Source organism: Chiloscyllium plagiosum, unplaced genomic scaffold (assembly GCF_037043375.1).
Source record: "Chiloscyllium plagiosum isolate Xiang-an unplaced genomic scaffold, Cpla_swu_hap1 HiC_scaffold_29, whole genome shotgun sequence".
Lineage (NCBI taxonomy): Eukaryota > Metazoa > Chordata > Chondrichthyes > Orectolobiformes > Hemiscylliidae > Chiloscyllium > Chiloscyllium plagiosum.
The window spans coordinates 1,284,515-1,297,514 of NW_028270167.1; the positions used below are offsets into that span (position 1 = coordinate 1,284,515).

The window sequence follows — 13,000 nt, forward strand, 5'->3', positions numbered from 1 at the left end:
GTGGGGGTGTTTGCCAATGATTGCACAATGTTCAGCACCATTCGCAACTCCTCAGATACTGAAGCAGTCTGTGTCCAAATGCAACAAGATCTGGATAATCTGCAGGCTTGGGCTGACAACTGGCAAGTAACCTTCACACCACACAAATGCTAGGCTGTGACTATCACCAACAAGAGACAGTCTAACCACCGCCCCTTGACATTCAATGGTGTTACCATTACAGAATCCCCCACTATCAACATCCTGGGAGTTATCAGTGATCAGAAACTCAACTGGATTCACCACATAAACGCAGTGGCTACATGAGCAGGTCAGAGGCTAGGAATACTGCAATGAGTACCTCACTTCCTGACTCCTGAAAACCTGTCCAACATCTACAAGGCAAAAGTCAGGACTGTGATGGACAACACTCAAGAAGCTTGACACCATCCAGGACAAAGCAGCCGCTTGATTGGTACCACATTCACAAACATCCACTCCCTCCACCACTGACACTCAGTAGCAGCAGTGTGCACCATCTACAAGGTGCATGGCAGAAATTCACCAAAGATCCTCACACATCACCTTCCAAACCCACAACCACTTCCATCTAAAAGGAGAAGGGCAGCAGATACATGGGAACACCACTCCCTTCAAGTTCCCTTCCAAGCAACTCAACATCCTAACTTGGAAATATATCGCCGTTCTTTCACTGTCACTGGGTCAAAATCCTGGAATTCCCTCCCTAATGGCAGTGTGGATCAACCCACAGCAGGTGGACTGCAGTGGTTCAAGAAGGCAGCTCAGCCACACCTTCTCAAGGGCAACTAGAGATGGGCAATAAATGCTGGCCAGCCAGCAATGCCCACATCCTACAAAATGAATAAATGCTTCTTTTTTAAAACTCCTTACCTCATCCAGCCTACATGTAACTTCAGGCCCACAGCAAAGTGGTTGATTATGAAATGACTTCTGGGCATTTAGGGATAAGGAACGAATGCTGGCCTAGATAGCAATATCCCACCTTGTGAACTCTGTTCAAGATACTAATGGTATTTGGTGAGATAGAGAGACAGTACACACCCTAATAGATCGGCTTCACTTTGTGGTTAAGTAATCATGGTCAAGAGAGTTGGTATAAGATGGTTCCATTTGTTACACAATAATTAAATTGCAATGCCCTCCAAACAGTACTGATTCTTTCTGGCTTCTATGCCTTACCCCAATGGTCACTCTTCACCCTATCTGCTTTTGAGGCCACAGGATTTACGGGGCAAATTCAGTTCCGTTTCTGGTCAATGGTAACATCCAGGATGTTGAAACTGGGGGATTCAATAACAGTAACGCCATTGAATGTCAAGGGGCAATTTTTAGATTCTCTCTTGTTGGAGGTGGTCACTGCCTACCATGTGTTACTTACCAGTTGCTAAGCCTGGGTGTTTTCCAAATCTTCCTGCATGGAACACTTCAGTATCTGAATTGCTGCAAATGTTTTAGTGTAAGCCGCTACTCTCTTCCCACCCCTCTTTCCTTTTTGTTTCTGTTTTCCCGTTGAACTTCCTATAGTTAGCTTGATTCTACTCATATTATTAACCTGAGCCATCCCCTTTATCTGCTTAAGCTTTCTTGCTGTCTCGGTCTCATATCCAGGGAGATCTAGATCTCTGTATGACCTCTCCTGTTTGGAAATGGACCTTGTCTGTACCCAAACCACCTCTTCTTTAAAGGCAGTACATTCTTCCAATTGCTGATTCCAATTCATCTGGTTATACCCTTATAAAAATCAATCCTTCCTTGTCCTTTTCAATATCTAACCTAAACCTTACTGTTCCCTAACTATTCACGACATGTTCACCTCAAGACCCAACCCACCTTATTCCCCAAAAACATTGAAAAATACCTCCATGCTTCTTGGGGCAGAAACACACTTGGAAATTTCCTCCCTTTGTCTGCCCTTTACACTGCTACTCTCAAGTCCATATTGAAAGCAGTGAAATTGTCTATAGTTTTTACACCTTTCTAATTTCCTTGCACTTCATTCACGTTTTTTCCCAGTAGGTGAAGGCTAATGAATACATCCAAGAGTCTAACATTTCGACCTCACTGTACACAGTTGTTCTCCATATAGTTTCATTAATCTTCACTTGAATTACAGCACGTGAATACAGAGGCATCAGGTAAAGTGAGAAAGAGGTTGACTGAAAGATATCGTCTGAAAGGTTACAACAATCAGGAAATTCTAAATAGGCAAGAATGTTTCCTCCTAAAAAGTAAAGGCTGCAGGATGACCAATTGGGGTCTTTAAACTACGAGGGGCATTACAGAGTAGACATAAAGACGTTTCCACTTGTAGGGGGACCATAAACACCAGAAAGTCACTAATAAATCCAACTGGGAATTCAGAAGAAACTGTTTTATCTAGCGTGGTGAGACTGGAATTACTACCAGAGGGAATTGTTGAGGGGACTAGCACAAGGGAAGCTAACACAAGAGAGATTGGAAAAGGATAGAATTGACAGTACGGTGGGAGAAAGCTCATGTGGAGCAGAACACCAGCATGGAGCAGTAAGGCTGGTTTCTGCACTGCTAAACTCCATGAATATTATTCATATTACAAGGCATCATTGTTTTACCACTTCTGAACAGGAGTTATACTGGATTCAAAACATGAACTGTTTTTCTCTCTCTGCAGATGCTACCAAACCTCAGAATCATAGAATCCCTACAGTGTGGATGCAGGCCATTTGGCCCATTGAGTCCATACTGACCCTCTGAAGAGCTTCCCATCCATACATACTCCCATACTGTATCCCTGCATTTCCCATGACTAATCCATCTAGCCTGCACATCCCTGCACACTGTGAGCAATTCAGCATGACCAATCCACCTAACCTGCACATCTTTGGACTGTGGGAGGAAACTGGAGCACCCGGCAGTAACCCATTCAGACATTGGGAGAATGTGCAAACGCCACCAGTCACCTGAGATTGGAATCAAATCCTGGCATTATAAGGCAGCAGTGCTAACCACTAAGCTACTGTGGTGCTGCAATGAATTCCTGCAACATTCTCTGTGTTTGTACCCTTGGACCTGGATTGTGCAGCATTTGAAACAGTGGAGTTGTATGCAGTACCTTAGTAACATCATGGGACAGCACTTCCATCAAGGTATCAGGCACCAACTCATCTTCAAGCATCTCCAAAATGAACCAATCAACAAAGTTCCAGGCAAACGACTGGTTTTCCTTGAAGAAACTAAATGCTGCATGTTCCTACAAGACGATCAGATGGGATAAAGTCACACAGCTAAAAAGACACATCATTGCTGTGTGAGGATCACACGTAGAGACAGTTCTCCCTGCCCTCCCACCACTAGTCCTGCTCCCCACAAATCTTGCCACTGCCTGACTGCATTGTGGCAGGGAAACCCCACCCCTCCTCCCCAAAATCAATGCCACACAGTGAGGAAGGACTCCTTCCCCTGGGTACTCTACCTCAGCAAATGGATCAGCAGAGAAAATTGGAGCAAGCCTGGCACGAATGCCTCTCTGCTGGTCAAGCAAATGCCCCAAAGCATTAAAGAGGAATAAAATACATGTTCCTGACTTGTACTTTGTACATCCATAAGAGTAGTGTATCTGTCCATTTGGGGCTCTGTCTATGTGTGTGTTTGTGTGCATTGGACTGCATCTGTTTCTTTATCGCTCCAGCTGTCTCCTGGGGCATAATGTAAGAGTTAGGACCCACTCCTCTGAAGATAAGCAAATTCAGTAATGACCAGGAAGGGAAATCCTTTCTCTCTTACCCGCTGAAGTCCTGAGCTGTGACCCCCAGTTCCTGGTGACCCCTTCTTGCTGCTTTCATGTGCTTGTTGTCTCATTGAGCAGTGGTTCTGAAAATAAATGCAGAAAATTTCAAATAGTCTTGCTTCCTCTCTTAGGACTTTCAGGTTTAGACAATTAAGCACTGTATGATCCCACGGGCAACAAGTGAATCTGTTTTTGGTCTTGCTTATTGAGAGAGAGCAATGTTGGCTGGGACAGTAGGACTTTCGTGATCTTCTTCAGGCAATGCCATGAGATCTTTTACATCCAAGTCCTTCAATATTTCATTGGAATTTGAATTCACAAACTGATTGCGAGAAATTGTGGTGTAGTGGTAATGTTAATAGACTAATAATCCCAGGGAACTATTCCAGGAACAAGAGACCTGGTTCAAATCCTGTCATAGCAACCGGTAAAATTTAAATTCAACTGAAGAACAACCTACAGGAAACCACAGGCCAGTAAACTTAACATTTATTATAGACTGAGTGAATGGCAGCTAAATTTGCTGGCAACACAAAGGTAAGTAGGAAAATAGGTTATAAAGACCCTGTTGTGGTTCTGTTCGCCGAGCTGGAAGTTTTTGTTGCAAACGTTTCGTCCCCTGGCTAGGCGACATCATCAGTGCTTGGGAGCATCCTGCGAAGCGCTTCTTTGATGTTTCCTCCGGTGTTTATAGTGGTCTGTCCCTGCCGCTTCCAGTTGTCAGTTTCAGCTGTCCGCTGTAGTGGTTGGTATATTGGGTCCAGGTCGATGTGTTTGTTGATGGAGTTTGTGGATGAATGCCATGCCTCTAGGAATTCCCTGGCTGTTCTCTGTCTGGCTTGCCCTATAATGTTAGTGTTGTCCCAGTCGAATTCATGTTGCTTGTTGTCTGCGTGTGTGGCTACTAAGGATAGCTGGTCGTGTCATTTCGTGGATAGTTGATGTTCATGTATGCGGATTGTTAGCTGTCTTCCTGTTTGTCCTATATAGTGTTTTGTGCAGTCCTTGCATGGTATGCAAACTAATGTAGTGTACAAAATACCATGCAAGGACTGCACAAAACACTATATAGGACAAACAGGAAGACAGCTAACAATCTGCATACATGAACATCAATTAGCCACGAAACGACACGACTAGCTATCCTTAGTAGCCACACACGCAGACAACAAGCAACATGAATTCGACTGAGACAACGCTACTATCATAGGGCAAGCCAGACAGAGAACAGCCAGGGAATTCCTAGAGGCATGGCATTCATCCACAAACTCCATCAACAAACACATCGACCTGGACCCAATATACCAACCACTACAGCGGACAGCTGAAACTGACAACCGGAAGCGGCAGGGACAGACCACTATAAACACCGGAGGAAACATCAAAGAAGCGCTTCGCAGGAGGCTCCCAAGCACTGATGATGTCGCCTAGCCAGGGGATGAAACGTTTGCAACAAAAACTTCCAGCTCGGCGAACAGAACCACAACAACGAGCACCCGAGCTACAAATCTTTGCACAAACTTTGAAAGACCCTGTAAAAGGAATTTAAATAGGTTAATTGAGTGGGCAAAAATGCGTTTGATGGAAGATAATTGTGAAAGCTGTGAACTTGTCCACTTTGGCAGAAAGGACAGCAAAGACATGGGGATAGATGAGGAGAGATTTCTTCACAGAATGTGGTGAACCTGCAGAACTCTGTGCTACAGAAGGCTGTGGAGACCTAGTCCCTGGTCGTATTTAAGAAAGAAATAGATAAGACTTCTCAATGCAAAAGACATCAAGAGGTATAGGGAGACAGCAGGTGTATGCTGTTAAGGTAGAGGAACAGTCATGATCAGGGTGAATGGTGGAGCTGGGTTGGTTGGCTGAAAGGCTTACTCTTGCTCTTATTGTTAATGTTTCTAAAAGCCAAATGTTATTTAAATATCAGAGATTATAGAACTCAGGGGCACAGAGCGATCTGGCGTCTTGGCTAATTCATCACAAAATCATGTATAGTGGGTGAGGAGGAAGGCATTCGTTTGTCATTTGACAATGTTTGCATTTAGATAAAGGGAATCTTGTCTAAAAGTTGGCACATGTTCCATAGCTGTACAGACCCTTAGTGAGATCTCGTCTGGATACAGTGTACAATTTTGGCCTCCTGGCTTAAGGCAGTCCAGAGAAGTGATGGAATCTCGGGTGCAGAGGTTAAATAACAAGGAAAGGTTGAACAAGTTGGACCTCTACCCACTGGAGTTCCAAAGAATGAGGAATGATCAAATTGAAACATAAAAGACCAAGACACTAGACAGGAAGATGATAAGAGGGTGTTTCCACTTGGGGACATGAGGGAGAGTCTCGAATTTGAGGACAGAGTTTAAAAATTAGGAGTCCCTATTTAATACCAAGGTGAGGATTCTTTCTTTTTTCAGAGGGCCATTATCGTGTGAAATTCTCCCCAGAAAACATTAAATACACTCAAGGCAGAGTTGGATCGATTATTGACTGATAAGGGAGTCTGAGTTGATGGGGACAGGGGGTAAAGTGGAGTTGAGGCCACAATTAGAGCAGCCATGGCAGACTCAAGCGGCCAAATGGTTTTCACTTGCTCCTAATGGCCCGGTGTGATCCTGAACAGGCCAAATAAAGCCAAGCTACTTTAGAATTTAGTTATATATGACATCTTCACCAATTCTGCACACAGAATTAGCATTACAATCTGTACTCTGCATAGCCTCCACTGAAGCACAGATCGTGCGTTCACTGAATCTGTCTGAAGTACTGAACCTAGTATAATTTCTGGCCACCTTTCACATTTTGTGCACAACTCCAAAGATTAGTTTTATTTTCATAAACTTCATGGGCGGCAAATTACAGTCAGGGCTGCTCTTGCACAAATACTTAATGAATCTTTGCTAAATTTCTCTGTGCTCTATTTTAATGCAGGTGTTAACCTTTGTGGTAAATAACTGGCACTGAACAGAGTAAACATAAGAACCAGATGTCAGCTGTGGCTCAGTAGCAGCATTCTCACCACTCAGAGGTTTCTGGGTCAAGTCTCACTCAAGAACTGCACTATCAGATGTGATTTTAAAACTGAGGCCTTGTCAGCAGGATATAAAAAATTGCAAAATCGGAAGATGATCTGGAAGTTCTGTCTGCTAAGCTAGGAAAGTATATCCTTTCAACAACCTCAATAAAGCAGAATATTGTTAGCAGGTAAGCTATGGTGTTTCCTACATCACAAAAGTGATCATAATTTCAAGACTGAGAGTCAGAGTTAAAGACACATACAGCACTTTGGTCCAACTCGTCCATGCTGACCAGATATCTTAAATTAATTTAGTTCTATTTGCCAACATTTGGCCCATATCCCTCTAAAACCTTCCTATTCATATACCCATCCAGATGCCTTTTAAATGTTGTAATTGTACCATCCCCCACCACTTCCTCTGGCAGCTCATTCCAAACATGCACCACCCTCTGCGTGAAAACATTGCCCCTCAGGTCCCTTTTAAATCTTTCCCCTCTTACCTTAAACCTATGTCCACTACCCTGGGGAGAAGACTTTGAGTATTGACTGTATGCATGTCCCTCATGATTTTATAAACCTCTATAAGGTCACCCTTCAGCCTCCAACGCTCCAGGGAAAATAGTCCCAGCCTATTCAGCCTCTCCCTATATCCCAAACATCTTGAACATACTAACTTCAGGAAGATCAACTTAGAAATACTTCGAAATATTTTTGCTGGAATCTGAAGTCAGGCTGACTTGAAATCCCTTCTGTATTTGGATCTGCATTAACTCAAATACTGTCAGTCACAATGCCACAAGGATCGGTGCTGGGCCCTCTACTTTTTGTCATTTACATAAATGATTTGGATGTGAGCATAAGAGGTACAGTTAGTAAATTTGCAGATAACACCAAAATTGGAGGTGTAGTGGACAGCGAAGAAGGTTACCTCAGATTACAACAGGATCTGGACCAGATGAGCCAACGAGCTGAGAAGTGGCAGATGGAGTTTAATTCAGAAAAATGCGAGGTGCTGCATTTTGGAAAAGCAAATCTTAGCAGGACTTATACACTTAATGGTAAGGTCCTAGGGAGTGTTGCTTTACAAAGAGACTTTGGAGTACAAGTTCATAGCTCCTTGAAAGTGGAGTCGCAAGTAGATAGGATAGTGAAGAAGGCGTTTGGTATGCTTTCCTTTATTGGTCAGAGTATTGAGTCCAGGAGTTGGGAGGTCATGTTGCGGCTGTACAGGACATTCATTAGGCCACTGTTGGAATATTGCGTGCAATTCTGGTCTCCTTCCTATAGGAAAGATGTTGTGAAACTTGAAAGGGTTCAGAAAAGATTTACAAGGATGTTGCCAGGGTTAGAGGATCTGAGCTATAGGAGAGGCTGAACAGGCTGGGGCTGTTTTCCCTGGAACGTCGGAGGCTGAGGGGTGACCTTATAGAGGTTTACAAAATTATGAGGGGCATGGATAGGATAAATAGGCAAAGTCTTTTCCCTGGGGTTGGGGAGTCCAGAACTAGAGGACATAGGTTTAGGGTGAGAGGGGAAAGATATAAAAGAGACCTACAGGGCAACGTTTTCACACAGAGGGTGGTACGTGTATGGAATGAACTGCCAGAGGAAGTGGTGGAGGCTGGTACAATTGCAACATTTAAGAGGCATTTGGATGGGTATATGAATAGGAAGGGTTTGGAGGAATATGGGCCGAGTGCTGGCAGGTGGGACTAGATTGGGTTGGGATATCTGGTCAGCATGGACGGGTTGGACCGAAGGGTCTGTTTCCATGCTGTACATCTCTATGACACTATGACTCTAAGACCCAATCACAAGCTCCCACAGTACACTCTCCATATTTCAAATGCAGCCCGTTATGTTAAAATTAAACAAAGGTTAGGTTGATACCCCTTTAAAGTGCAGAAGTCAATGCCCCAACAGTACAAATAACAGCAGAAACAATAATAAGAGCAGAGTAGCACAGAGGGATTGTCCAACTTGAGTTCACTGGCAGTAAAGCATTTTACCAGATTCTCAGGTTATACAGAAATAAGCTTTTTCTTTCATCCTTAAGCTTTTTGACAAGAACTCAAAAAAAAAATGTGATCTGCATCTGAAATGCTGTAAACTGAAAGATTGCAATCTGGGTGCTGGGAAATGGGATTAAAATTGATGGCCAGATATGATGGGCTGAAAGGGCCTGGTAAAGAAGACAGCACTGGAATTATAAAGCTCCTCTCTGAGAAAATAAAAAGCAACATAATGCTTTCAGAATACAGACAGAAATAAATGTCAAAATTGCTCTGGTGGATTCATACCTCCAATGGGAGATCAGAGGAGATAATCATGGCAGCATCCGGAACACTGGAACGTTTATGTTTACCAAGTGGCTGCTTCCTCAGAGCTTCTTTTCTGCTTGAAGGATAGATCCATGGTCAACAAACCGTTGAGACTGTACATCGTCATTAAACAGCCCGGCATTAGAATAATAATGCATTCATATCAACTGTGACAAAAATTCTAGCATTCCTTCCTGACCAAATGCCAACAAAAACTGATTAACTAATCATTTATTTCACTGCTGTTTGTGGGATTGCAAAATGCTGTCACATTCCATCCAAAGTGATAGCTGTGATGTTATTCATTTGATGTCACATACTTTAGCCATTCTGAATATTACACAGGTCAGAGAGACAGTCATGCTGGTGTTTCTAGATTCAGGTAAGGTCAATAGTAGAGGAGAGAGTAAGGTTTTATCCAGAGATACACTGGGTAATTTAGAAATGTACTTATACAAAAACAGTGTAGTAGCAGCTATGACACATAGGGCTTAAAATATTTCCTTCTGTGACCGAGGCCAAACATTTTAAGAAGGTGCTATAGGTAATAAATCTTATTTTATGCAAAATCTTCTCATAGTTTGCTATTATTTTAATAGCATTTTCTTATTAATTTAAACCAAGTGCTCATTCCACTTACTTGCCATTGGTCTTTCCAGAGAACAGTGGGGGAGCCTCTCGCTGGGGAACCCGTCTGACATTGGTGTGGAGCCTGTAATCAAGAGCCTGAGTCAGCAAATTAGTGCAGACGAGGAAATGATCACCCAGCTAATTCCAAGAAAGCATCTGTATACAACATCCCACAACACAGAGGGAGGAGGTACAGGGAGGGGGTAAGGGCCGGGGAGGAACAGGGCAGGAGCAGAGAGGAGTGGGACTGACCAGAAAGCCACCAATTACGAGACTGTTCCAGAGTACCATGAGGATGCCTGGCAGCAGTTCTGGATCTCATTTCTTCTACATTCATGGACATATCGAGCTTTCTTCAGGTTTCTTTAAAAGGAACCTTATAGAGCTCTTTGAGATGGTAACCAAACAGGTGGATGAGGGTAGGTTGATGTGGTCTATATGGATAAACATATGGCCAAGAATGGAATAACGTAGGGCTTCAGATTGGTTCCACTGGTCAGTGCAACATTGAGGGCCGAAGGGCCTGTACTGCGCTGTATTGTTATATGTTCTATCAGTGATGTTGCACTTGCAGATTCCTAATGCGTTGTCACTGGATGAAACACTACATAATTTTGATGTGTATTCCTTTGATTATACAAAATGAAGTACTGTTCAAAACAGTAAAATGATTGGATAGTGGAGGTGGACTTTTCTTCGAATGAGAGAATTCACCCAAAACATTCAATAACTTAGATAATGTAGTCTGTTCCTCAATGGCTGACATTTGAAGAAATACTACAAGGTCTACAACAAATACACATTCATCTGAAGGACAAGTGGCTCATTGGTCAGCACTGCTACCACACAGCGCCAGGGACCCGGGTTCAATTCTGGCCTTGGGCGACTCTCTGTGTGGAGTTTGCACATTCTCCCCAGTGTCTGCGTGGGTTTCCTTCCACAGTCCAAAAGATGTGCACGTTAGAGTGGATTGGCCATGCTAAATTGCCCATAGTGTTAGGTGCATTAGTCAAAAGGAAATGAGTCTGGGTGGGCAAATCTTTGGAGGGTTGATGTGGAGTGGTTGGGCCAAAGGGCTTGTTTCCATGCTGTAGGGAATCTAATCTAGATCTTAGATCTAATCTAAAGGGAAAGGAGAATCAACCACTGTTAATGAAAGAAGTTCAGGATTGCATTAGAACAACGGAAGTGGCTTTACAGTGACGAGCCTGATGCACTGACAGCCAAGTAGGGCTGAGAGAAAGGTTCAGAAAGGGAGAAGAGAATATGAATGCAGGTTGTAATGGAACATAAATGTCTCAATATATGAAAGGAATAAGATAACAAGGATAAACATGAACACGTTACAGGTGGTGATAGGAGACTTTATAGTGAAGAGGCAGGCAAATGGCAGAGAAAATAAGCATCGTACTTTGCTGGAAATCTGAAACAAAACGTTAAATTGCTGGAGAACCTCAGCACGTCTGACAGTATCTGTGAAGTGAGAAACAGAGTTCATGTTTTGGGTCGCAAAAGAAGACAGAAGATCTCCAGGAAACATAAAAGGTGATCAAGCAACTTAGAACATAACATACTGGAGCAGAATTAGGCCATTCGGGCCATAGTCTGCCCCACCATTCTATCATGGCTGGTATGTTTCTCAACTTCATCCTCCTGCCTTCTCCATGTAACCCTTGATCCTCTTGCTAATCAAGAAACTATCTATCTCTGTCTTAAATACACTCAATGACTTGGCCTCCACAGCGCTCTGCAGCAATGAGTTTTATAGATTTACCTACCTCTGAGTGAAAAATTCCTCCTTATTTCAGTTCTAAAGGATCGTCCCCTTCACTCTGAGGCTGTGCCCTCAGGTCCTAGTCTCTCCTACTGGTGGAAACATCTTCTCCAAGTTGACTCTATCAGGCCTCTCAGTATTCTGTAAATTTCAATCAGATTCCCCCTCATCCTTCTAATCTCCACTGAGTACATACCCAGAGTCTTCAACTTCTCCTCATATAACAAGCCCTTCATCCCAGAGATCATTCTTATAAACGTCTCCTGGACCCCTCCAACTCCAGCAGATCCTTCCCTAATAACAAGGCCCAAAACTGCTCTCAGTACTCCAAAGCGGGCTGACCAGAGCCTGTTACAGCCTCAGCAATTCATCCCTGCTCTCATATTCTAGCCCTCTCAAAATGAATGCTAATACTGTATTTGCCTTCCTAACTGCCAACTGAACCTGCATGTTAACTTTAACTGAATCTTGAACTAGGACTCCTAAGGCCCTTTGAGCTTCAGGTTTCTGAAGCCTTTCCTTGTTTAGAATATAGTCTGCGCCTCTATTCTTCTTACCAAGGTGCAAAACCTCACTTTGCCATATTGTATTGCCCACTCTCCTAGCCGGTCCAAGTCCTTCTGCAGCCTCCCTGCCTTCTCAACTCTACCTGTCCCTCCAGTTATCTTTGTGTAATCTACAGACTTAGCAATAATACCCTCAGTTTCTTCGTCCAGATTAATAATGGATAACATGGATAGTTGCGATCCCAGCACTGGACCCTGCAGAGCTCTACTAGTCATCCTGAAAAAGACCCCATTATTTCCACTTTCTGCCTTCTGCCAGTCAACCAATCCTCGATCAGTTACTTGTGGAAGTGAAGAGCAAAATGTAAGGAGGTAGCACTTGAAAAGTTATCAGGATGGAGGGTTGATAAATCTCCTGGACCAGATAAGTTTTATCCCAGAGTGTTGAAGGAGGTAATAATAGACAGTGCATGCTCTGGTGGGTTCTATGATTTCATGATTCTGTAACCTGCAAACTGGAAGGTGGTAAATGTAATCCTGCTATTTAAGGAGGGAGAAAGAATGAGAACAGAGATGAACAGACTACTGCTACTAAGGACAAGTATGAGCTTGACACCGGCAGCTGGGACAATGTTAGAATCTATTATAAAAGGAAATGATAACTGAATGGCAACATTATGCAGAGTCAACCTGGATTTGTAAAAGATCAATCCTGTTGGGAATTCCTGAGGGATCTGGGTGTCTTTGTCCATGAGTCACTAAAGGTCGCATCAAGTTGGAGTGAGAAATTGTAAAGTACTGGTAGACTGGGCTTCATTTCCAGAGAACTCATCTGGATTATTGGGGACAGTTCTGGATTCCTTGTACAAGGAAATATATAATTGTTATAGATGGAGTGCAACAGAGGTTCATCAGATGAAATCTTAGGATGGCAGGATTGTCTTGAGGAGAGATTTAGGAGTCTGG

General features: G+C 43.2%; 1 protein-coding gene across 6 annotated transcripts in view; it reads right to left on the minus strand.

Moving 5' to 3' along the window:
- Positions 1 to 13,000, minus strand: part of LOC122540862 (uncharacterized) — a 32,536-nt gene that overhangs the window by 14,170 nt on the left and 5,366 nt on the right. For 4 of the 6 annotated variants that reach the window (XM_087976290.1, XM_087976287.1, XM_087976291.1 and 1 more), the window contains 4 exons: positions 9,765 to 9,836; positions 9,104 to 9,200; positions 3,784 to 3,870; positions 3,113 to 3,250 (listed from right to left, as the gene is read on the minus strand). In XM_087976290.1, coding sequence (XP_087832416.1) covers positions 3,113 to 3,250; positions 3,784 to 3,870; positions 9,104 to 9,200; positions 9,765 to 9,836 — 394 coding nt within the window. The remainder of the gene's footprint in view (positions 1 to 3,112; positions 3,251 to 3,783; positions 3,871 to 9,103; positions 9,201 to 9,764; positions 9,837 to 13,000) is intronic. The other 2 variants (XM_087976292.1, XM_087976289.1) reach the window with 1 other exon arrangement.